The 23496-nt window shown below is 39.1% G+C and overlaps 3 protein-coding genes across 3 annotated transcripts in view; 2 read left to right on the top strand and 1 right to left on the bottom strand.

The window, feature by feature from the left end:
• Positions 1 to 3507, bottom strand: part of SMC1B (structural maintenance of chromosomes 1B) — a 28812-nt gene extending 25305 nt beyond the window's left edge. The window contains exons 1-3 of the mRNA XM_002187797.5: positions 3081 to 3507; positions 1121 to 1309; positions 488 to 600 (exon numbers count right to left, since the gene is read on the bottom strand). Of these exons, the coding sequence (XP_002187833.5) occupies positions 488 to 600; positions 1121 to 1309; positions 3081 to 3189 (411 nt within the window). The 5' untranslated portion in view covers positions 3190 to 3507. The remainder of the gene's footprint in view (positions 1 to 487; positions 601 to 1120; positions 1310 to 3080) is intronic.
• RIBC2 (RIB43A domain with coiled-coils 2) lies at positions 3421 to 15484 on the top strand. The gene is made up of 7 exons (XM_002187728.7): positions 3421 to 3923; positions 5838 to 5919; positions 6860 to 7204; positions 7761 to 7879; positions 9709 to 9936; positions 11981 to 12147; positions 13221 to 15484. Exons 1-7 carry the CDS (start codon positions 3807 to 3809, stop codon positions 13300 to 13302), a joined length of 1140 nt encoding a protein of 379 aa, XP_002187764.6. The 5' UTR covers positions 3421 to 3806; the 3' UTR covers positions 13303 to 15484.
• Positions 15485 to 23198: 7714 nt separating this feature from the next.
• The window catches only part of FBLN1 (fibulin 1), an 86997-nt gene continuing 86699 nt past the window's right edge, over positions 23199 to 23496 (top strand). Inside the window, exon 1 of the mRNA XM_041713643.2 lies at positions 23199 to 23313. The gene's annotated coding sequence lies outside the window, so the exon portion shown is untranslated. The remainder of the gene's footprint in view (positions 23314 to 23496) is intronic.

The raw sequence follows: 23496 nt of genomic DNA, 5'->3' as shown, positions 1-23496 counted from the left end.
CACCAACTCAAAGTAAGATGATTTTGTGAAATGTATTATTCATCAAAATCTTAAGGCCTGTGTCATTACATTCCTGGAAACTAATAGCTGAATAGGATTTTCAATCACTCAACCTTAAAAAAAAATCCTTTACATTTTCATGTGTCTTTACTAATAGGAGCATTTTAATATGAAATTACTTTTTCCTAGTACTCCTGCAATTAAATACACTAAGCATTTATACAGACTCATACTTTTGTATATATTGTGACTAACAGAAGCACTATACTTCCTCCAGATTAGCTTCTTTCTTACTAGTGTATGCATTTAGATACAAACCCCATTAGCTGCATTTTGTAGTCTTGTAGTTCTTGGTAAGGTCAGGAAAAAACACGTTGCCTTGTAGTTGGCTAAGGGTGCTCTCATTTCTAGACAATACTTAACTGTGTACTCTGTGAAATAACCTAAGAACCTTTTGTTTTCTTTTGAAAGTACCTTGAATGCTCACCTGAAAAATAAGGCAATTCCTGGCCTTGACAAGAATGCCTATTTTTTCAAGCTCAGATATGTATGCAGATCGGCTGACAGACTTGTCATTGAAAAGAAACTCAGAACAACTACCTAAAAGGAAGAAAAGAAATTACTGCTGAAAATGGCTACAACAAAAGAATGCCCTGGAAAAGAGTTACACTAGTGGAATAATTTAACTGAGCAATTTTCTCAAAGAAGACAATAGATTTCAATCACTCCTTTATTCCTTTCAGTAATTTATTTTTTCTGTTTAAACACTCTTAATTTCCAACTTTAGTACTTTCTAAAGGAACTGACATAGTTATGGTGCTCACGCATGCAGCAAGGTGTCAGACCCCATTTCTTAAAGCCTACATCACCTACAGATCCCAAGGAAATATCTAGAGATGGATACAGAGCAAAGAACTTATAACAACTTGCTTAATTTTTTACCAAATTAACCCAAATATATTTTTTTTTCATTTATATCACTACTAAAATGCTATCTGAAGGACAATACCAATCTGCCCATTTATGAATTAATATTGGATATCTGAAATTCTAAGTTGGGTACTTTTGGTCTCCATTTCTTTATATATAGACAGTACACGCAGCAGAATCTACTACCTACCACGGATAACTCTTGAAAATGTCTTTTCTTCCCCATCTTCCTCACAATATACTATCTTCACACTAGCTGTAGAAGAAACAGGTTTTCCAACATGTGCTCCGTGAATAAGTTCTCGAACACTTTTGACTCGCAAATTTGCTGTTTTTTCACACAACACAAAGCTAACAGCATCCATAATATTAGATTTTCCTTAAGAATTAAAAAACAAAATTAAGACATTTTTGACATGACATAAACGGAAGCACTTTATTAGTAACTAAAGAATCTGGAGAATTGCCAAATTATTTACAAATTTTATTTCTAATTATGCATTTTTTTATTCTTTTAGAAAGAAATTCTTCTCTCTGAGGGTGGTGGAATAGTGGCACAGGTTGCTTAAAGAAGCTGTGGATGCCCCATTCCTGGAAGGTTCAAGGCCAAGTTGGATGGGGCTTGGAAAAACCTGGTCTAGTGGAAGATATCCCATGACATGGGGGTTGGAACCAGATGAGGTATGAGGCCCCTTCCCACTGAAACCATTCTATGATTTTGTGAGTTTATCAAGGAAAAGCTGTTACACATAATAAACACATTTTTAAGATGTAACACACTGGCAGCAGAAAATAAGCATGTTTGTAATAGAAGTTATGACAAAACTGATTTATTTTTTCAGCCTTATTGGAAAAATCTTTTGGTTTTTACACAGGCTTCTCTGGAGGAGAGTGTGCCACATCGCCCCCCTTCCTTGGCAGCGTGTTATCTGGAGTGAAGTGAAGGAGATTTATTGCATGAGCACTCCATCCCCAACTTTTCCACAGCAACTCCAGTTTCCTGAAGAATACTAGCACTTTCCCAGATCCATTCACCACAGCAAAAAAGCTATTTTTGTCTTTGGGCAAAGACCCTCCTAATGGAATCCTCTTTTTGTTTTATCCCTTTAGTCTTGAGCATTTCTGCTGACACTTTAATTATTTTCAGTCTTCAACCTTGCTACTTAGATGATATTTTGACTTGCTCTCCAAAGTATCAGAAAAGCAAGAACACTAGGAGGAAAATGGAGAAATACTCAGTTCAGGGATTGCATAATAGTCACGCCTTTTTTCCCCTAGATTCATCTATGAAATGCACTCAGATTTAACTGGAAGAGCACCTGGAAAGAGTATCATAGTTCTGAGATTTTACAATACAGAACAGGGGGAATAGGATGATCAAGAACATGATAACAATGCTAAATGTATTTAACTTACATTCATAGATCTTACTTTAATCAGGTAAGCGAGGAAACTACAGGGTCTAAAAATCTGAATTAAACACTAAATCATTAACACACTAGAGAAATGAAAGTGAAATGTTAAATCGATACTTGTCGCCCTGTTAAGACAGCCCTCACCTCCTATCCCTTTGATAAATAGAGATAAAATCCCTTTTGTGGAATGGAGCTTTCTGAAGCAGAAATCAAATATTAAGAAGTTCCAGCACCCTGGGATCACAACATGGTGCTGTACCTACAAAGTGTCTGCCCCACTCACAACAACTGCCATTTTGCAGAACTGCTCTCGCCTTCGGGAGGAAGCACAGCAAAATCCACAGACTCCCACCAAGAAGCAGGTTTCCAGTGGCACAGCCGGAGTATTGAAATAAAACCATCGTTATGTGATCTTTCTAAGCTGAGATGGCCGAGACAGAGCGTGCTGCTTGCAAACCAGGCTTTCTGCTTAAGCTGGAAAGCACCAAGTCAACGAGAAATCAAAATTCCTTTCTCCCCCATAGCCTGCTCCTGCCCTACCCCGCTGGAAAAACCTACACTTCCAGCTAAGAATTATAGAGCAGGTGCTTCCCGGGCTTCATTTATACTGCGGCTCCCTCACGAACGCACGAGGAGATTTCCAGCAGGCCCCTGAGGCTAAATTCCACTAACCTGAGCCCGCAATGTGGCATCCATGGAGCAGCAGCCCCCTACCCTCACACCCGCCCACAATACCTGATCCATTGGGCCCGATGATGCAGTTGAACCTCATGAAGGGCCCGATAACCTGCTGGCCCCTCCACGACTTAAAGTCCTTCACCACCAACACCTTCAGGTACCCCATCCCCGCGGGGAGCTAGGCTCAGGGGCTCCCGAGCACTACACCACAACCTCCTCAGACCGTCGAGGAGGATACTCCAGCGGTCGGTTTAGCGGCAGAAATACAGCCACACCCGACACGCCTCTTCCGCCATTTTAGCGCCTCGAAGGTATAAAGGGTGGCCGCGGCCCGCCCTCACAGCCTGCGCGCCTCGCGCAGCGGCCGCGCCCTGCGGTGTGGCCTGGCCAGCGCCGCGCCGGTTCGCATCGCGGGTCCGGTTCCCATCGCGGCGGGCCGCCTGTGTCCTGCTTGGAGAACACCGCTCCGGTTCCTATCGCGGCGTGCAGCCTCGTGTCAGGCCTGCCCAGCACCGCTCTGGTTCCCAGCGCCGCTCCGGTTCCCATCGCGGCGGGCAGCCTCGTGTCCGGCCTGCCCAGCGCCGCTCCGGTTCCCATCGCTGCGGGCAGCCTCGTGTCCCGCCTGCCCGGCACCGCTCCGGTTCCCATCACGACGGGGCCGCCTCGCGTCCCGCCCGCCCAGCGCCGCTCCGGCTCCCATCGCGACGGGGCCGCCTCGTGTCCCGCTGCTCCCGGCAACCGCTCTCAGTCCAGCCCCGCCGTGCCGCTGTTGTCTCCGTCGCCATGAGCGGGCTGGGGCCGCAGCGGGAGCTGGAGGAGGCCGCTGCCCTGGAGCGCCGGCGGCGGCGGGAGCTGCTGCGGCGGGGCCGCATCTTCAACCCCCGGATCCGCACGATCGGGGTGAGGGCGGGCAGGGCGGGAGGGAAGGCGCCGTGTCCCCCCACACCGTTCCCGGAGTTCTGAAGAGAACCGCGTAACAGGGGCACCGCACTCCCGGTGCGGGGCAGGGAGGGAAGGGGCCGTACCCCTGTGCTCCCTGCCCAGGTGTGTGTTTGAGGGGCAGCACGCAGCACCATGCAACTTTCAGAGTCGCGTTTAAAGTTACTGGCTGTAAAATAGAAATCACAGAATATTCAGGGTTGGAAGGGACCGCAGAACATCATCCACTCCCCACTAGTCACGGCAAGGTCACCCAGAGCTGGTGGCGCAGGAACGAGTCCAGGTGGGTTTGGAATATCTTCAGAGGGAAAGACTCCATGACCTCCCTGGGCTGCCGACTTAGAAACCAGAAATCCTAAAGAAGGGTTTGAATATTTTAAAAACAGGGAGGTAAAGTACTGGAAAGCAGAATGGGAACCCGGATTTTATATTTTTTTCCTTGATTATTACTGGTTTTATTTTTATTTTGACTTCTGTATCTGTTTTGTCGTCTGAGTAATGGAAACGTAAGATAATGTCATCTTCACCTACAGATTGAAGAATCTATCCTCAGTAAATTACTGATTTTTCTAAAGAATTCAGATGAGTAATCCAAATGAAAAATTACTTTCAATTTACATGTAAACTTTATACACAAATAGAAGTAGTTTAGAAATTAGCTGCCTCAAACTGTTCATAGATTTCTTATTTAAATGCTTAAAAGTGAAACCTGTAGTTTTGTGTGGCTGGGAATGTCAGTTTTAGGGATGTTTTTGTGTCGGGTGGAAGTTTTTTGAAGAGGTCAGAGCCAATAGTGTAACATAAGTCAATACTCTGACCTACCTCTGTAATTGCCAGAATACTGAGAATTTGTATTGGATTTCTCTTAACAGTATTTTCTGGAGTTATATTGTCAGCTTGGCTTTCCCAGTCAGACCTCTGAAAGAATTGATATTTAGTGTCCACAACACCTTTGTTTTTGGTGGATAGAATTCTTGATGGGTTCACCCTTGCTTACAAACTTACCTCTTTGCTTGATGGTTATTGTCAGTTGTCCTTTACAGCACTAACCATGTGTAGTTTGGCCATGATTGGTTTCTGCTTTCATCTGAATAAGTTTTAGACAAAGACTATTCAGGTTATGTACCAGATTCTTGAAGATTTGTCATTGTATTTTTGACAAATTTTTTAAGGATGTTAAGTGACCCATAAGTAAAAAAAAAAAAAAAATAAAATCCATGTTTCTGCCTATTAATTTACTACCATCTGCCAACAAATGTGGGGCTACATTCTTTTGTCCAAAATGGAGGTGTCTGCTCCATTTGATGATGTGGCCTATATTATCCTTTGCTCAGGTCCCACTCACCATGGATGTGGATGTTCTGTACCATATCTGTCAGCTCATCACAGACCCTGTATCCTGTAGTGCATTTTGGCAACCATATGAATCTCGATAACACAGGACACATTTCCATTCCTTTCTCATAGTGAAACTTTGTATTTTTTTCAAATATGAATTATTTCAACTTCATCTTTACTGTTAAAATACTTACCTGCTTTATAAATGAAAACAGAACAAGAAAATAAAATGCCAGCTGTAATAGGGAAAACATATTCTATGTAATGCAGCTTAAAATATTTATAGCTCTAGGTATAGGTAACTGTGGTGTTTTTGTCTGATCAGGTGCAAGAACATACCTATCATTATTAAAACAAACAAACAATAATCTTTCTGTTTCTGGATTTTGTTTTACCTACATTAGTAACGTATATATATTATGTTGCTAGTCGGGTTATAGCTTGTACAACTATGAGTCAGTATAGCTTGACAATACCTGTTTTAATTGTTCAAACACAGTATCTCCTAAAGAGCTGCTTATTTTTTCATTTTAATAGATTGATAAAGATACATTGGATGTGCAGGTCAAGGAGAGGAAAATTAAAGAAGCAGCTGAAAAAGCAGAACATGAAAGATTTGGTATGTTCTTAGATACTGTGGTATTTCTGTGAATAGCTAAGTGTTTTAGTCCAGTTCTTGCATTCTTTTATCTCTTCTATATATATGTAGTCTCTAAATTCATGAGTCCTGTTTATGTTCATACATCTACATTGGCACAGTATGTGTTCTCCTTGTTACCTTAAGATTTATATTGACATGATTAAACTGGGATACATTGCTAAATAGGCCAGAATTTTCAGTGTTTTCTTTTAAAAGGGACGCCTGTCAGGGTCTGATTCTTGGGAAACTACCAGCAGCAATGTGGAGTCTGGCAAAAGAGGAAATTATCTTTTCTAGTAAATTATTTTAAATAACTAAAATGGCTAGTTGGGTTGGAGTTTTGTTTGTTTTTCTTAAAAATGCTGGAATTTATTTAGTTCCAATTAAATGGGCAGAAGCTCTTAAGCCGTTCGAAACTTAATGCTAGCCAATGACTTTAGTGCTATGGTTAGAAAAATCATGTGAGCTATGGAAGAGCTACCTATATTCATTTGAGTTGCAGCCCAATATTGGTTGCTTCCTGACAAGCAACAGTGTATTTTAACTGCAGCTGTAAACTAAGAGCAAATGGGAAAAACTGGTTTGCTGTACATTGCTTGTGTAGCAGGTTTTCACCAAACAAAACCTCATAGTTCAAGTACTTATTATTGTATTTGTTTCACATGCACATATCTCGTTGTAGCATTAATAAAATAATTTATACCTAAAAAGCCAAAAATATTTCATAAGTAAATATTACTAATGTTAGAGAGCTTGCTGGGCTGGTACTTACAGATCAAATACTCTCCTAAGACGTAACAGTTTGAAGACTTATATTCTGTTTATTCATCTTGAAAATTTTCTTTTCACCTTATGTGTGCACTCCAGTGACTCATGCACCTCTAAGAGTTGTGGTTTCATTGTGTTCACTCTTGTCTAGCTCATGACATGAAAAAAAATGACAAGCTCATGTGTCTGCTAGAAGAACGACAAAAAAATGAAATCAAAGAGATGAATAGGGCTCTCAAAGAATTTCAGAAGAATTTTCAGGGGCCAGAAACAAGACGTGAATTTGACCTGAATGATCCACAAGCCCTGAAGAAGGACAGACCTGCTCGAGTTTCAGACAATGATCCTCGGTGTACTATATCTGGCATGCAGAAGTTTGTGGGTGAAGACTTAAACTATGATCAGAGGATGAAGTTTCAAAAGGAGCAGTTAAGGGAGTGGTCTCTTCAGCAACAGAAAGACTGGAAAAACGCATTAGCTGACCAAAAATTGGCAGGTAATAAAAAAGATAAGGTAGTTTTAATATTTTTTTTTCTGAAGTTGTGTATCTGATGAAAATATGGTATACCCTATTGTATATTTAACTTAGAAATACTAGACCAGTTTTTACTTCATAAGCTCTAATGTATTCACTGTTTCTCTTAGGAAATCTCTATTTCATAACATGTAATTGTAATATCACCCAGGTTTCATTTCTGGTTTCTGCCTCCAGTTGGTATGCTTACTTCATTAGGCCAAGCTGTCCAATCTGTACTGTCCTAGAGCAGAAAAAAAAATTCTCATTTTTCTTTCTCAACTTGCTATGAAACATTATTTTCTGCAGTTCTTAACATACTTCTTTAATTTTAATGCTGTTTAGACAAGATAAGTTACATATTAAACTGATTAATGAGTCACCTGAAATCCCCAGATGGACAGCTTTGATGGTAGGATTTGGAAATAGTTATTCAGCCTACTGCATCTGTAGCTCCCCCCTGCCTCTTCCCCTGGTTAACTCGTGTGGCACATCATGTCCATGAATATTGACTATGTCTTATTTTAATCTAATTTAGATGATCTTTATGACAAGTTTAGGGTTGAACTTGACCGAAAGATGATGGAAGAACAAAGAAAAGAAGAGGAAAGCAGGCGTGCTGTTTGTACAGATACAAAAAATTTCAATAGAATCCAGGTAAATTAATGCTAAGTTGGTTTGTTGTTTTTTATAAAATGTGGAGACAGAGAAGGAAGATAAGATGCACAAAATCAGAATGAGTAGTGATGTTTTCACAGGGTTTTCTTATCAGCTCACTTCCAAAGCTGTTTCAGCTTGGAACAAGATAAATGTTATGCACTTCGCAAAGTGAACAAAGGATCCAAGGATTTAGATGTCTTCTATCTAGTTATCCTCTGCCAAAATTGTCCTTCCTGGTTCTCAGGTTGATGTCTGGTGGGCAGAAACAGTTCCCCAGTAATTCAGAGGCTTTGAGCTGATAAACTGTGGTACAGCAAAAACCTCCCATGCTTCTGTCTTGGTTTATATCAGACCTCCCATACTCTATTGTGTCTGTCTGATTTTTTTTTTTTTTTGCACTTGTGTGGAAACATTGCTAACAGTTGCTTTTTGTCCTTATTGTTTACATTAATTCCCCACAGTCACTGTTTCTGGCTCTTTGGCTGCTTCATGGGTATTTGTGTGCAATGTCTCTTGGTTCTTTACTGGCCTTGCTTTGGAACCTGTCTTACTACCATTACCTAGTTCTTCATCTTATGGAACATCCTTAATATGTGTAGAGGAACAAGTTCTCACACGTGTCTGTAGTCATGTCATTCTCAGGTGTTTATATCTTCTAGTTTCTCTGCCTACTCATGCTCAACTTTACTTTATATGGCATAGAAGACTTCACCTACTCTTTCTTAATGGAAAACCCTTCAGTTTTCATTTGTCCTCATCTGCTTTGCCAATGTGTGTGTACCAACCAGTGAACTGCTGATGAGCAAGGAAAGTACAAGCTGTTCCATATAAGTTAATATTCTCAAGGCAGTGATTTTTTTTTTTTTAACTGCACACTTTGGTCAACGTCAGAAAGAATTACCCACTGATCTGTTGCAGTCAAGATAGATGGGTAAAGAGAGACTGGCCCAGCAGCCTGTGCTCTGTGTGCCCTAGCAAGCAGAAGGTTTCCTCTTTTCTGTCCACTGGATGCTGCAGCCAGGCATTGTTCCAGATAGTTTAGTTTATGCATTACAGAACAATGAGACAGTATTAGAAATGAAAGATGCATACCATTATCATTCTACTTCAAATTAGTTTGCTTAGTCTAATTCTTCTTTGAAAGGTAATTATGTTCTGTAAGATCATTGTATTTTATTTCTGGAGTATTGTAAGGGGGAAATTTCCTCTGAATAGGAGACTGTGCCTTGTAATGAACGTTAGGAACAGTGATTTCCATAGAAAATGCATACTGTGATCTCCAGTATTTCAGATACATTCAGGTAATATGATTCAGGTTTGCATTTTATATCAGCAAAGAGAATCAAGGCTACATCTTCAGACTTTAACTGGACATCCCCTGTCTGTCTGTTTTGAGGGCTTACCCATGCTCTTCACCTAGATTCAGTATGTAATATATAAATCAAGGCTAGTGAGTTGAGATCATAAATTTTTATTGTAAATTTTTATTTCCAGTGTCTTCCATATTATGTCTGTCAAATATGTACTGGTCATTTACTTGGGGATAAATGTGGAATATTTTTCATTTAATTCTATGTTTTCTTATAAAACAAAGTTATTTTTCTGCAGTTTACTTGCTATATGTGATGTGACAACATTAAAGAACTGTTTGATATTAGGCTTTTGATCTTGGCCAATAAGACAATGATCACTTTTTGTAAGTGGTGCTTTTGACAACTGTATGCAGGTTGGAAGGACATCTGTTATGATGTGTTAACATTTTTTCATCCCTTAGTTCATATTTTTTCTAGGAAAAAACATCACCTCTGTTTTTCCATTGAATTTAGGCTGCTGAACTAGATCATAAAATTAAATTGGAAAAGGCTCAAAAAATAAAAGATGACATGGATGAAATTACCTGCCTTCTTCGAGGAGACTTCCTTTCTGAAAACCCTGACCAAGCAATCGGTCCCTGGGGTAAACATAATGTGCTGGTGAACCGATGGAAAGGAATGAATCAGGAGCAGCTGATGGCAATTCGTGAATTTCAGAAGGAACAAGCTCTGGAGAAACAGGTATTTAAGCTTACATGCATTTTCATGCATTTTTTTGGTTCTGTTGTTGTAATAATATTATAGACAATGTTTGTAAAATAAAAATACCATTGTTTGCCAGGGACATGCCAATATGAGACTGTGTTTTCCATTGATCTGCATTTTACCCAAACTTTAATCAGTCTAACTGAACATAGTGCCTCTGAAGCAGCTGGGAGATGTCATGGAGCAGGCTGGAGCCCTGGAGTTGGACTGGGAGGAAGGTTGCTGAGGAGTCCAGGGGCTCTTAGGGCATGGTCCATGATGGTCCAGCTGAGCAGCAAAGTCCTGCCCAGCCCAAAACTAAGGCTTCTTGGTGCAATTCAGGACCTGAGAGTGCACAAGCTGCCTGCAAGGAGTGGGCTGCTCCACAGGGAAAGATCCAGGAGCCGAAGGTGAAACAGGCCAGGCCGAAGCAGTATTCTCATGCTCAAGGGTGCCCAAGCAAGGCAAATAGAGCAGGTCCAGTGCCCTTGCTAATGTATATTTCAGAGGCCTAAAAGTTCATGAATGTTAGAATGTGATGGAGTTTCATTTCTACCATTCCACACATGCGCCATGCTATGAAATAGAATTTCAATGGTTAATAGTTGCTGCTCTAGAGGTGTGTAGAAGCAGGCAGTTAAAATGAAAGCTCCTATGAAGTCAAGAATGTCCAGGCCTAGATACTGTGAAGTAGGAAGTGACTTGCCTCCCTTGTGCAGAGGCTGCATTTATGACAGCTAAGGAATAGTGTTTGATTTTATCTTTTAGTCCTTACAATACTGTAGGCTATATCTTACCTAGTACTGTTATTAAAGCTGAAGGTAGAATTGTGATTTTCCTGCTCTCCTATTACTCTGAAATGAACCCATTCAAGTCATTAGGCTGGCTGAAAATGAGTACAACCAAGAAAAGTAAGTTTTTTGCAAGTCTGATTTTTTGCTTCTGTTCAGTGGGGTGTCAGGCAAGAAGTGAGGCAGAGGAAAAAAGTTTCTACTCATGTGGTGTTCATGGCTCCCCTATTATACTGAGTTAGTCATATTATAAGCCATACTGATGTCTATGCACCTCTTGCTTCAAGAAGTTTCAATTCTTTTTAACAATAACTTAAAAAAAATCAGTTGCTGCTCTGGGTTTTTACAGAGAGAAAAGAATAGCTCTTTCATTGGCCATATCTTGCTTCTGTCTGGTTTAGAAATCCTTGCTCCCTTCTCCCCATTTCAAATGCTACCCCTAGTGCTCAACAAAGGCAAGCAAGTTTGTTTGGATGAACTTACCCATGAGGCTTTATATGCACAGTGACGGAACCCAGGCCTGGTTCAGGGGTTCCGTGTGGTGGAAAACTCCCTCCTCCAACCCGTGCTTCCAAAGAAAGGCTCAGCAGTCTCTTGTTGTTCGGTCTCAAGGCAGTTTATTGTAAGCTGTCTAAAAGATTTTCTTCTCTGGCTGCTGTGGTTTGCTCAGCAGCTCAGGCAGAGGCACACACACACCCTGACATCCTCTCTGACTCCTGACTTCTTCTCTCCCCTGTCCAGGGCTGCTGTTATCTTTTATGTGGTACATTACATGATAAATGTTTACAGTTTTTCCCCGATACCTACTACCTCTATTAAATGGTGCTTTTCTACTCTAAACCAATCTGTGAGTGCCAACATCACCAAGAACATGGAGGTAAGGAAGAAGAAAGAGGAAGGACAGGGCTGGCCAAAAATCCCTCCATCTTAAAACCTCTGACCCCCATGTACAAAGTAAAAACCCCCCTGTGCAGGTGTTAAACCCCCCCCTGTACAACACTAAAAAATTTTTCCCTCTACTGTGTAACTGTTTCTACTATAATATCTAAACTTTTGTGACTTCTTGTTCTTCTGCAAAGTTGGTAAATCATTCCATGGCTCAAATCCAAAATCACAGCTGTTTCCAGCTGCCTGCCAGGGTCTCAAAACCTGGGCCCGGAACATCCAGAAATGTTTGAGGGACATTTTGAGTTCCAACACAGAGTTCCATCTTTGAAAGAGACAATGAAGCATTTTTCTCGCTCCTGTAGAGGGTAAGAGAGCAGGAACGGCGGAGAGAGGCTGAGTGGGACAGGCAGCGTCTGCAGGCTGCGAGAGCCCAGCTGCTTTGGGAGCGGCACCAGCAGCGGCAGAACCAGGTGCAGCGCCGGGATTTGGATGCCGTGAATGCAGGGCTCTCTCAGGAGCAAAAAGCAAAGTCAGTACCAAATTGTTCAAATAAAAAAAAGCTCTTTAGCATTATTAACCCAATAGCTTGGCTTTCAAAGAGCTCTTTTTACTTGTTCTGTTTGTAACTTTTTTAATGCACTTGTTACTAGTTCATGCTGTTAAAAAAATCAACAATTTGCCTGAAGTGTGTTTTCCAGTAGTATTTAATCAATCTTCAGAGAGTAGGTTTTGAGTGTTACTGACTGACATGAGTGAATTAGGATCTGGAATTCTTAAAAGCATTTCACTAACAACAGACTGTTTATCTAGGTGGCAAAATAGTGAATACATATAATTAGCTATGCAAATTATATTATCAGGTGAAAAGCCATTACATGTTTCTTTAATTTATTTTAATTTTCTGGAACAAAAAAGGATGAACTGCCGGTAAGTATTCCAGTTTCTGATAGCTCAGGGTTAAGCTAGCATTTCCATTATGTATGATAAAACAAGATGTTTCTTTAAGTAACCACTGGATGTGTCTTGATGGGCAGTTCTTGTGTCTGCTCTTATGGGAAAGTAGTAGAATAATACATACAGGAAAAGAAGAACAAGCATAATGATTTGGTATTCTATTTTTCCAGTTCTTTTTTTTTTTAAGTGAATACAGAAGCACAGAATCGTCAGTTGGAAGGAACTTAGAAGTATAAAGTCCAGCTCTTAGATGAATGGGGATTGAACCCTTGATCTTTGCATTATTAGCGCCATGTTTTGACCAACTGAGCCAGTCTCAGGTTCATATATACCTTTTGCAAATGAATTTCCAATACATGATACTTTTTACTATGAAAACAAAAATTCAGAACTGTGTTAATTCAGAATTTTTTACTCTTGAGCTTTCTGGAGGGATATTTCAGGAAGAAAAAAACTTAAGTTTGCTATATTGAGATGTGGCATATATTTTGCAGAAAAAGTTCTAGTTCCATTAAATTCTATTTCTAATAATTTATGAACATTTATTGGTGTTAATGCATTACATCTTTTTTAGATTTCTCAGGCTACTTCTGAATAATAGCAAGAAAACATTTAGTAATGGCTTTTACAATTTTTATTTATTTCTAGGAACATTTATCTTAAAGAGCAAGAGTATTCAAATATTCCAACGGAAGAATTTTATGCACAGTTTAATACAACCACCCGGTGATAATCTGGATAAATCAACCTGAATTATACAGAAGTATGTGGATACATTAAAATTTTCAGTTGAGTAATCCCATGTTTTATTGTTATCTGTTCCCTGCCCTGTTCAAACACTGCATTCAAACTAAAAGACAGTCTGCTAGGCCAGATATATTCTAAGAAAAGGAAGACATTGTAATAATTTTTAAACATGATTGTTGTTCTGAAAGGACTAATAGATTCAGTAGTAGGTTGCTTGTCTCTTGTGTCTCAGGCTTTGCTGTAATATTTACATTATTCATGCCTATGGGAATCAATTTCTAGAAAGAAAACTGAGTTTTAACTACAGTGCTGCTTTATGCAACTTGGCCAGAGGGGAATGCTGCCTCCCATAGACCACAAGAGATGCACTTCTCTGGGAGAGAAGAAAGATGACCTAGGCAGAAGTTTTGTGTTGGTTTCTTTTTGGTTTGGTTTTGGGTTTTGGATTTTCTTAAAGCAAAAAAAAAAAAAAAAGCCAGAAAGGCAAGAAAAAAGGAAGAAGTGGTCAAGTTGGTCAGAAACATTGTGAACAGTGGGAATAAGGAGAAAAGAGTTTAATAGCCATCAAGGTGATGAGTGCACTGAGGCATGGCAGTGAAACAGAATGTGTATTAGTCTGGAAAAGCAGGGGGGAAAAGTATTCCTACATACACCCTGACACTTTGGAAATAATGGAGGAGGTTTCAGGTAATGTGCTGTAAAGGAGAGTGGGGTCAAGTCACAAGTGTGACAGAAGAGGGGTGAAAAAGCAGGTGTGCACCAAAGAAAGTCAAGGAGAAAAATCTCAGCTTATGCAGGGTAATTCATGGAAGCTGTGTACTTCCTGTCTTCATGGTGACAGTATTGACTTAGCAATTGAAGAGCCAGTCATTGACATTTGAAAATGGGTGTGCACAACACAGGGGAAGAAAATATGGAGAAGCAATGTAGGAAGCTAACTGCATAAGGGAGATGGATCAGGGAGCTACCAAGGAATTTAAATCCAGAAGAAAAAGAGCTGAAATGAAAAGGACTGCAAAAAGGGTTAGAAGACTAACCTAGGAGACAGAAGATCTGAAAGAGGAGAAAAAATGAGTCAAATGAGAGATTCAGCTAAGAATCGAAGACCTCTAATGTAGACCACCTTAAATAAAAATAGAGCCCATAGATCTTGAACTGTAATTTGCCAGCATATGGGACATAAATATGAGGTAAAAGCATCCTGATGATGTTGTCTTGGAATCCACTGATTGTTCTTTGTCTCAGCAATAACGGTAATGTTTGATAATGAACTCTGTGGTGAAACAGGTTGAAGATTCCTCCACCAAGCAAAGGAGGAAAGATGCTTAAAAAAACTGAGGGCTGAGATAAACTCAAAGAGTTATTCTTATCTCTGTGAAGATAATGAAGAATGTATGGTTCTTGAGATACTAGTAGGAGGAATTTAAAAATGCTTGAAGGAAGCATTTCTTAAAAGGGAACTGTTTAAACAGGTCTGTTTGCTCAGCTGAAGTAGTGCCCTGTGGGATCACACTGATAAAATCTTGCTGCCTGATTAAAAACACTGATTAAAGAGGAGTTTGGAAAAAGGCCATCATGTTAATGCCTTTAGATAGAGAGGGGAAAGAAAATTAAGGAGAACATTCAAATGGTTAAAGAAGTGCCATTCAACATGATTATCTTGAGAAAAAGGATACTATCCCAGTTTTAGTAAATTGATACAATTGGAATTAATTGTTGTATAGATAGAACCTAAGTAGAAAGCGGTGTGGCTGAAATACAGGAACTGAGGAAATTTGGAAAATGAAGTTAAGAGTGGATCACACTTGCACTGTTAATAATGAGCTGGTCTACAAAGAAGTAAGAAGGAATGGTATTCAAAAGATGTCAGTGGGATAGCATTTGGAGATCCATTTGTCAGACTGAGATTCACATATGGCTGGATCTCTTTGGAGTATTACCTAAAACTGTATTAATTTGACAACCTCAGGAGTGCAAGTGTATGTCTTAGAATAGATAGGCCATCAAAGAGGATGGGTGGATTGATATGCCATCTGTAGTAGTTCTGATGTCACTAAAGTTGGGTTTGATCTGTGTTAAGTATCTCAGACTGACTTCATCTTTTTTACCTAGAATTTTAGTTATCTGACAGAAAAAAATGAATAAAGCATGTGCTCGGAAGTTCATGAAGTTTTCTTCATTTGTCCAACTCGTGTGATTAGATGCTTACAGACTTCCCAGCAAGTCTACAGTTTAACTAAATGATATTGGAGCTTGTCAGATGATGTTTGAATTTCCTTCAGGAGGGACTATGTGTTTAAAGCCATTTTGCATTACCTATTTATTTGTTTGGAAACATTTTAGGTAAAGTCAGAGAAGGATAGGTTTCTCACTTGTACTCCAAATAAGCCTTTGGATGGAAATTCAAGTAAGACAGTTCAATAACTGGGTAGGATCAGGCATCACTGAATTTTCTAGGAAACTTTCAGCATCATCAAGCATATTTGCAAAACCAGCCATGTTCCATTCCACCTGTTGCTTCAGAATATAAAAATATTATTTTGGGGATTAAAAAAGAAGCACGATCAAGTTGTAGATAACATGCTTAATGTCAAGGGGAAAAGGTCTGATTCACTGTTATTGATATTTTTTACTAACTTTTATCTTGCACTGAAACAAGCTGTGTTTTTAGTAGGTATTACCACCTGAGCAGGTGATAATAAATAATTGAAGTGCAGGAACTCTCAATCCTGTATGGCTTTGTCACAAGCTAGCTGTGAGGGGTATTTTCACCTTTTGAAACATCATTCTCTGTGCTTGTTTTGCATTAGAGCCACGTATAGAAGTAATTTTCTGTGGGAATCCAGGGCGTCCCTCTGGCTGCCCTGGAAGGTCTGGGTCCCTGGCAGGGGGTCAGGAATCCCCTGGACAGAGCCCCCAGGGACACTATCTGTGTCCGTGGAAAAGAGTTTTCAATCTTACAGGATGCATTACAAGCTCTGAGTGTTTAATATCAGTAATAATTAAGTGTGGCACGGGTGCAAAAGTAAAATTTTAGGATTCTAGATAAGGGGTTCAAAGGGGACAAGATGGAGGAAATTGGGTGTGTCTTGTCCTTTTTCTCCTTCTTCATGCCCTCCATGTTTCACTGTGGTGTTGGCATTTTTCTGTTGGTTTAGGCTGGGGACACACTGTTCAACGTAGGTGACAGATATTGGCACATTATTGTAAATATAGCACAGGTAGTTTCTGGTATTTAATGTTTGTAACATCCCACTGAGGGCAGAGCCCCACACGCTGCCCTGCAGGACAGACCTGCGGCAGGGCAGCAGAACATGTTAGAGATAAACAGAATAAACAACCTTGAAACCAGCACAGACAAATTATGGCTTCTTCTTTGGCAGCGGGGCAGAAAAACAGACTTTCTACAATCTCAGAATCATCAATACCTCAGATTCTGACAATTTTCTAATAGAAGCTGCTGGCAGTTTCCTCTGTGTGTGATAAAAATCCAGTCATTAATTATCTTTGAGAATTGACAATCTGTTGAACCACTGAGAGCTGACAATCTGTTAAACCACGCCTCAATGAGTACACGTTAAAGATGAAAAAACCCCCGGGAAGCTCTCTTTTCCTTCCAGGTAGCCTGCAGCCAGTGCAGAAAACAGTCCTGCTGCCAATTCTACACAGCTGCTGAAGAAACCTCCATCGTGAAACAGCCACCAAGCCCAGCAGGGTCCGTGTGACCATCTGCGCCTCCCAGGTGAGATATTAACTTGTTCAGTGCACTGATAGGACTTGCAGACCTTCAATCCTCTCTTGGATGAGAGAAAAAGTTAAAAATAATTGAGGTTTCCTGAGTAGCAAAACGGGTGAAGTAGTTTCAAGCAAACCTCCTAACTGGAAAGTACTGTTTGTCTTTTCACTCACAAAAGGATCCACGGTCATTCCCCAGTTCATGCTTCTGCTGGAATAACAGGCAGTGTGAAACAATGATGATTTTGTATTGTGAATTCTTGGAAGGTGCAGGTCTGCTTTCATCTGTAGTTACCTAAGCCCAGCTCGGAGATCCAAGTACCAAGCCTAGACTCAGGATAACTGACTTTGCAGTCAATTATCCTCCTACAATATATGTGAGCATGTAATGTGTAAGTGTAGATGTGTGCACATATACAGAAATGAAAGTGCAATTTTCAAAACCATCTGTTCAGCTCCTGCTGGCTTAAAAAAAAGAGAAAGATAAAATAGTAGTTTTTTGGAAGGATGGCCAGGACCAGATTTCATTCCAACAGAGATCATAAGCTTTATTTCTACAAAGGAAATCTTTTTCCCTGTAAGCTTAAAGGACTGAAGAATGAGAGGTTCTGCTAAGGCTAACCAAGTGTTATGTTATCCAGCTGGGAAATAGCTTATTGCTTTGATGAACTGCATTAAATAATGGTCTACTTTCTTTGCTTTTCTAGTTTTTAGACCTTAGCAGTTCTTCCAGAAGTGAGGGCATGAGTAATGTATGGCATAAAGAAGTGAGCTCTGGTGGCATGTGTACCTTTGTATGCTTAAGAGGTACACAAGCTGTGTAAACACAAATCCTGAGTGGAAACAAAATTTCATCCCTTACCTCTCCCTGTTGCTTTTGAATTTGGTAAGCTATTATTAGCATCCCATAGGGAATAGAGCTATAGTTTTTCTTCAAGGTGGTGGGATAGAATTTCACTGATACCAAGGTTAGTGGCAAGTTTTGTCTTAGCCAAGGGAAAATAGATCTCATGCTGGTTACTGAATCATCTGTGTTTTCAGATATCTAATCGAGAAACAGAATGGAAAAATTTTAAAAGTAGAAAAATAAATAAGTAAAATATGAATGAAAAGTCAGAAACACCAAAGCATGGCTGTATAAAAATCTGAATAACTTATGAAAGCAATATTTCATGCTTCCAATTTTTGCACTTTTGAACCTCTTTACAGGTAATTTATGAACAAAATACAGCAGAGGTTACTGAGGTTCTGGTCAGGATTATGGACACTGTTGGCTGCAGCTGTGATTTGAAAGTTCAGGTGTGTACAGCTCTGTGACCACTCTGCCAGAACATGGGGAGCAGCATGTATTGAGCTTAGGAAAATTGAAGGAAACAGTTTCAATAAAGCCTCTTCCACCCTGAAGTAAGTCTGCCCCTCTAATTCTGTAGTTACAATGCATGTTGATGCATTAGTATTCTGCAAGGAGGTCATGGTTTGCCACGTGCCTCTTAGAATCTTTTCCTTGCACATTTCTGATTAAGTTGTTTATAGCTGGACAAGAAATTGCACATTCTGCACAGGCTTCCTTAACACAGGACACTTGGGAGACTTAGTCCTCTTACAGTCTGGATACCTTTTTGAAACACAAGATAAAAGTTTGAGTTTCTTCCTGCATAATTGTGATCAAGGTATAGGTTGCATAGAGCTGGAAGAATCTCAGGCTACCTAATCTCAGATGAGTATGTATTTCTAGTTACATTCCATGTTGAAGACAGTGAAGCACAAAAAAGGATTATTACAGAAAAAGGGAGGCTCTCACTGCAATGTTCTCCTGCCTTGGGATTTTCTTTCCTCCCTTCCTTGTAAAACTCAAATTGTTAATTGATGCATCAAAGAAGAAAGTGATTTTGCATCATCACTGAAAATGAAAGCCCTTGCTGTATTAAATCTGGAATAAAGCATCAGTTTTCAATTTGACCTGTATATAAATAAGCCATAGAACTGTGACATAATTCAGTTATGAGGAAATGCATCAGTGTGGAGCAGAAAAAAGCCTTCTGTTAGACATAAGTAAGGCTGAAAAGCTTTTAAAGAAATACTACGTATTTTTCTCTTATGGAAATGTGATTTGTGCTAAAGAAAGTACATTTTTATTTTCTTTCAAATAAAACCCATGTGCCCTGAAGCTACCAATTATAGCTCAATATACCAAAGGCTTGGGGAAAAAGAAAGGCATCAGCCTCCTCCTTTAGGGCCTTCCTAAGTGCTAGAAAACTGTTAATTGTCATTTTTCAGTACAAAAGAGCAACTTAATAGGAAAAGTTAATGAACAAAAAAATTATTATAACAAGTTTGGCCAGCACAGCGAATTTCTTCTATTTATTCTGGTATTATTTGTTAATAAACTGAACTCTTAAAGATATCTGTATAATAATCATTGTCCTAGGGCCTACAGACCTGGCTTACTATGAATTTAAATGTTTATTCAGTTCTGCTGTGTGAATTAATTCATGTCTCAGTTTTCTGGAGAACTTAGTAGCTTATAACTAGCTGATATAGGATTGGCTTGTTGATGTTCTGATGAAGGTAAATGTCAAGAGAAAGTACTTGAGTAATGCCAGCATCTCTACTAAAGAAAATCACTTTGTACAGTAGGTCTCTAGCACATGAGACTTACTGTGTTCTGATGTTACGATGCATTTATAGAAAAGCCTTAATTCATAAATGACTTAGTGGCATTTTAAGTTCTCCTTGATGATGCCATTTTGCAGTAAAATTCTCAGTGTCCCTCCTGTGTCATCTGACCACAAACTGTGCTTTGTTCAGCCCTGCAGCTGTGCTGCCTGACACGGCACATGGAACAGAAGCCACATGGGACAGAATTATCAAACTGCTCCGTCCTTTCCCTGAACAGGTCACTCACCTTTGTTCTTTCTACCTTCTCCAAGGTCAGCATGCAAAAATAATAGAAATTTCTATTTGAAAACTTTACCTTCTTTTGTTTGGGTTGAAACTGGTAAGGGATTCAATGTGTGGATGGAAAGCAGGGATGCAAGACATGAAATATGGGTTCTGTCACTGTGCAAGTCCTATAACCATAGGAGTAAAAGCAAGTCACAGGGATCTATGAACATAAAAACATCAAACCTTCCCTGGGCCAGGTCTGTGAAAATACAAGACATGTTAGAAAGTGCTTTTTTATAATAGCAGTACATATAACACTTCACTGATAAAGCCAATAAGCAGCATGATCATACCTTAAACCTAGTGGAAGACAATGGCTGCTAGAAAATAATAATGACACCTATTAAAGAGAAATTGTAGCCACTGAAGAAGAAGAGCTAAGACAAGTACAGAGTGATCAGGGAAAGTTTATAACCAATTTATCACAGCCCCAAATCCCAAAGTAAGGAATGATATAACATGGTATCATGATCCAATACCTTATGCTTGGCTGTGAGTGTCCTCTGCCAAAAAATTCTGAAATATGAACGGGAGCACTTTTGAAATGAGAAAGAAAAAAAAAAAGTTTGAATCTCAGAAAGAATTGGTTTGTGCAATTGTTCAGAACACTGGGGACCATGACTGCATATCCTTGGTCTGCCCCATGTCATGTCTGACCAGGACAATTTTAAGCTTTCTCCAGTTTAATTTCTAGTCTGCAAAATGAGAATAATTCAATAGCAAATAGTATAAACAAATATATAGATTAGATCTATTTTATATGCTCACTTTGAATTTGAAGCAACTATTTCGCAGCACTGCAGTCAAATTATAAAGTTAAATAATGACATTAAATTATAAAGACAGATAAAGCTGAAGAATGGACTAAAACAAAAACCAATAAATATGCCAGAGATTTTATGTCACTAGACAGAGATAGAAAAATGCTTAAGACAAACTGATAGGTAAAATAGATGTCAGGTTTTACTGGGCAGCTGGTAGGCCTGAATATCTCAACAAATACCCACATACATTGAGACATTACAGGTCTCATATTATTTTTGCTTACTAATTTTGTTATTCTCATGGGCATCCTCAGGTTTTAAGTGATTTTTGTTTAACTGGCTTCTGTGCAACATTATAAAATAAACTGCTCCTAAAATGCAGCCAACCTCAAGAGCAGGGAAGTTGCATTTGTTCAGAGTTGCAATCCAAATTAGGTCTGGTTTAGGTCAGCTCAGTGTCTCTTTGCACAAAAGCTACAATTGAGAACACAGTGAACTTGAGTCTTACTGAGTCTCTGATAAGGGAAGAGAAGATAATAAAAAAGGAAAGCAAAATGCTTATCATTGTAGAAGGAAATGTTTGAAAGACACATAAAGTAAAGAAGCAGAATCTTTGAGAGGGTTTAATAAAATTGAACAATTCCCTTATATGCTTAATGAGAATCTGTTGAACCACTTTGAGCATGTTGTGAAAATTATGATGTAAACAGTTATGTTCAGGGCTTAAACAAATTATTAAGGATGACTGTGTGATAAATCACTAAAGTAGGTCAGGAAGAGGCATGATTTCATTCAAGGCAAGTTCGTACTCAAAGATGTGCTTCGCTGGCTCAGAAGTTCAGTGGTAGAAATTCAGCTTTGGGCAGGCTCTTTGGAAGGTATCTGTTATGCCTTTCTCTTACTTCTCTCTAATGCATTAATTACTATCAAAAGTAGGATATTATGATAAATGGACAACTGGTCTGATCCAATATGTTGTTCATGTTCTTATATTTTCCTGTGAAGAGCAAATTTTCAACATTTTGTTTTCCTTTCTCTGTAGTGCATTGAGAAAAAAGGAATTATGAGCCCTATCTTCTGCATGGTCTGTTTGACCTCTCGAAAACAGAAGACTTGTTCCCACTGGGAAATGTCAATTACTAGACATGTATATCCTAGGAACAGACACTTTAAAAAATGTTATATAGTATCCAGGTTTTTTAAGTAGCCAGGAAAATAATTTCATTCTTCAGCAATGATGTCACTGAGCTTGTAGTCCAAATGGTGTTCTCATTCTTGGCAAGGAGCATTAAACAAAAAATGTATGGTTTTCAAATGCTACTCAGATTCAGTAAAAAGCATTTATGCAAAGAAAAGATGTTGTGTCTAGGAACTGTTGTTTATCTTTAAATGGAGCCATGTTAATAGTTTTAATATGCTAAAATGTGAGGTCCTAGATGCATAGAACAATCAAATTCTGTTCATCTGCCTAGAAGCACTGTCATCCTGTGAGCTGAATTAGGACTGTGCTGAAGGCTCAGGCCCTGAATAATCTGTGCACAAACTAAATATCTTCAAAGTTTTTTTCATTCTTACTTCCTATGGAAAGTATAGTTGTCTTTATCATTGTTAGCTATATTTTTTTTTGATGTCTAGAGAAAATATATGTATAATACATGTAATTGTCATTATGCTGCATGCTGCATCAATATGCAAATCTACTGATATCTTTTTATTTTTCTGGAATCATGAAGGACATTTACATTGAAGAGACATTGTGAGTTTTGGCTCAGAGTGGTTTATGTCCACATCTGAAAGTATTAAAGTCAGCAGTGGGATATCAGTACTTTTGGTATGGTCTGTTTTCTTATCAAGTGCTTACGATTTAATCAGAGGATATGATGGCACTGAGTGTGAACATTTAGAGTTATCTTCATATTCATGTCCCAGAAAATAAACAGAGACTGAAACTTTTAGTTGAGAGTATTATCACTAATAGTAGGTAAGAACAAATACATATGAAGTAAAATAAGCAATGTATTCTTGTGATGATATACGTGACTGCCAATGTGAATTTTCGGTTTTAGCTTTTCTGGTTTTTTTCTAAACATTTATATTTCATTATAGGACAGTGTATGGTGCCATTTTTGCATGGGGTTGTCCTTTTGTACTTGGAAGTCATTGTCAGGAGGATGATAGAGCACTCTAACAGATTGCCCAGAGCAAATGAGTCTTGGTTCTCAGAGATACTCAAAATTCATCTGGATACAGTCCTGGGTGACCAGCTCTAAGTGGCTCTGTTTGGCTGAGGGAGTCTCCATATGATTTCCAGAGGTTGCTTCCAAAGGTAGCCATTCTGTAATTTTGTGATTTAATTTCTTGCCTCTAAAAAATGAGGGGAATATATTTTTTCTTCATTTAAAATACTGCTTTGTATCTAGGTGTCTTTTATCTCAATATCACTGTGACATTCAGAGGAGCAGAGAAGGAACATCTGTATGTCAGCTATGTACCAGACAGTTCTAAAGCACAACCTCCAGGCCATTTGGATAATTATGTAATATAGCAAGGTAAGTGAGACTTTATAAGCCATTTTTGACCTAATATACAAGTAAAATAGTTTGTTAAGTTTCCATAGGTTGGTTTCTCCTTGTTTTCATTTGTTCTTCCATGTTATTAAATTAGTCTCAAAGGGTCTTGGACAGAGAAATAAGAAAGGAAAAACAAAATAATGAAAAGGAGGAGAAGGAAAA

Source organism: Taeniopygia guttata, chromosome 1A (assembly GCF_048771995.1).
Source record: "Taeniopygia guttata chromosome 1A, bTaeGut7.mat, whole genome shotgun sequence".
Lineage (NCBI taxonomy): Eukaryota > Metazoa > Chordata > Aves > Passeriformes > Estrildidae > Taeniopygia > Taeniopygia guttata.
The sequence above is the reverse complement of the archived record's forward strand: the minus strand, read 5'-3'. Positions and strand labels throughout refer to the sequence as shown.

What these genes read in the sequence shown, in the direction of transcription:
- RIBC2 (XM_002187728.7), top strand. Translation starts at nt 3,807, where the DNA reads ATGAGCGGGCTGGGGCCGCAGCGGGAGCTGGAGGAGGCCGCTGCCCTG. An exon ending in AGCAGAACATGAAAGATTTG is followed by an intron (nt 5,920 to 6,859) that starts GTATGTTCTTAG and finishes ACTCTTGTCTAG; the next exon opens with CTCATGACATGAAAAAAAAT. An exon ending in AGCTGACCAAAAATTGGCAG is followed by an intron (nt 7,205 to 7,760) that starts GTAATAAAAAAG and finishes AATCTAATTTAG; the next exon opens with ATGATCTTTATGACAAGTTT.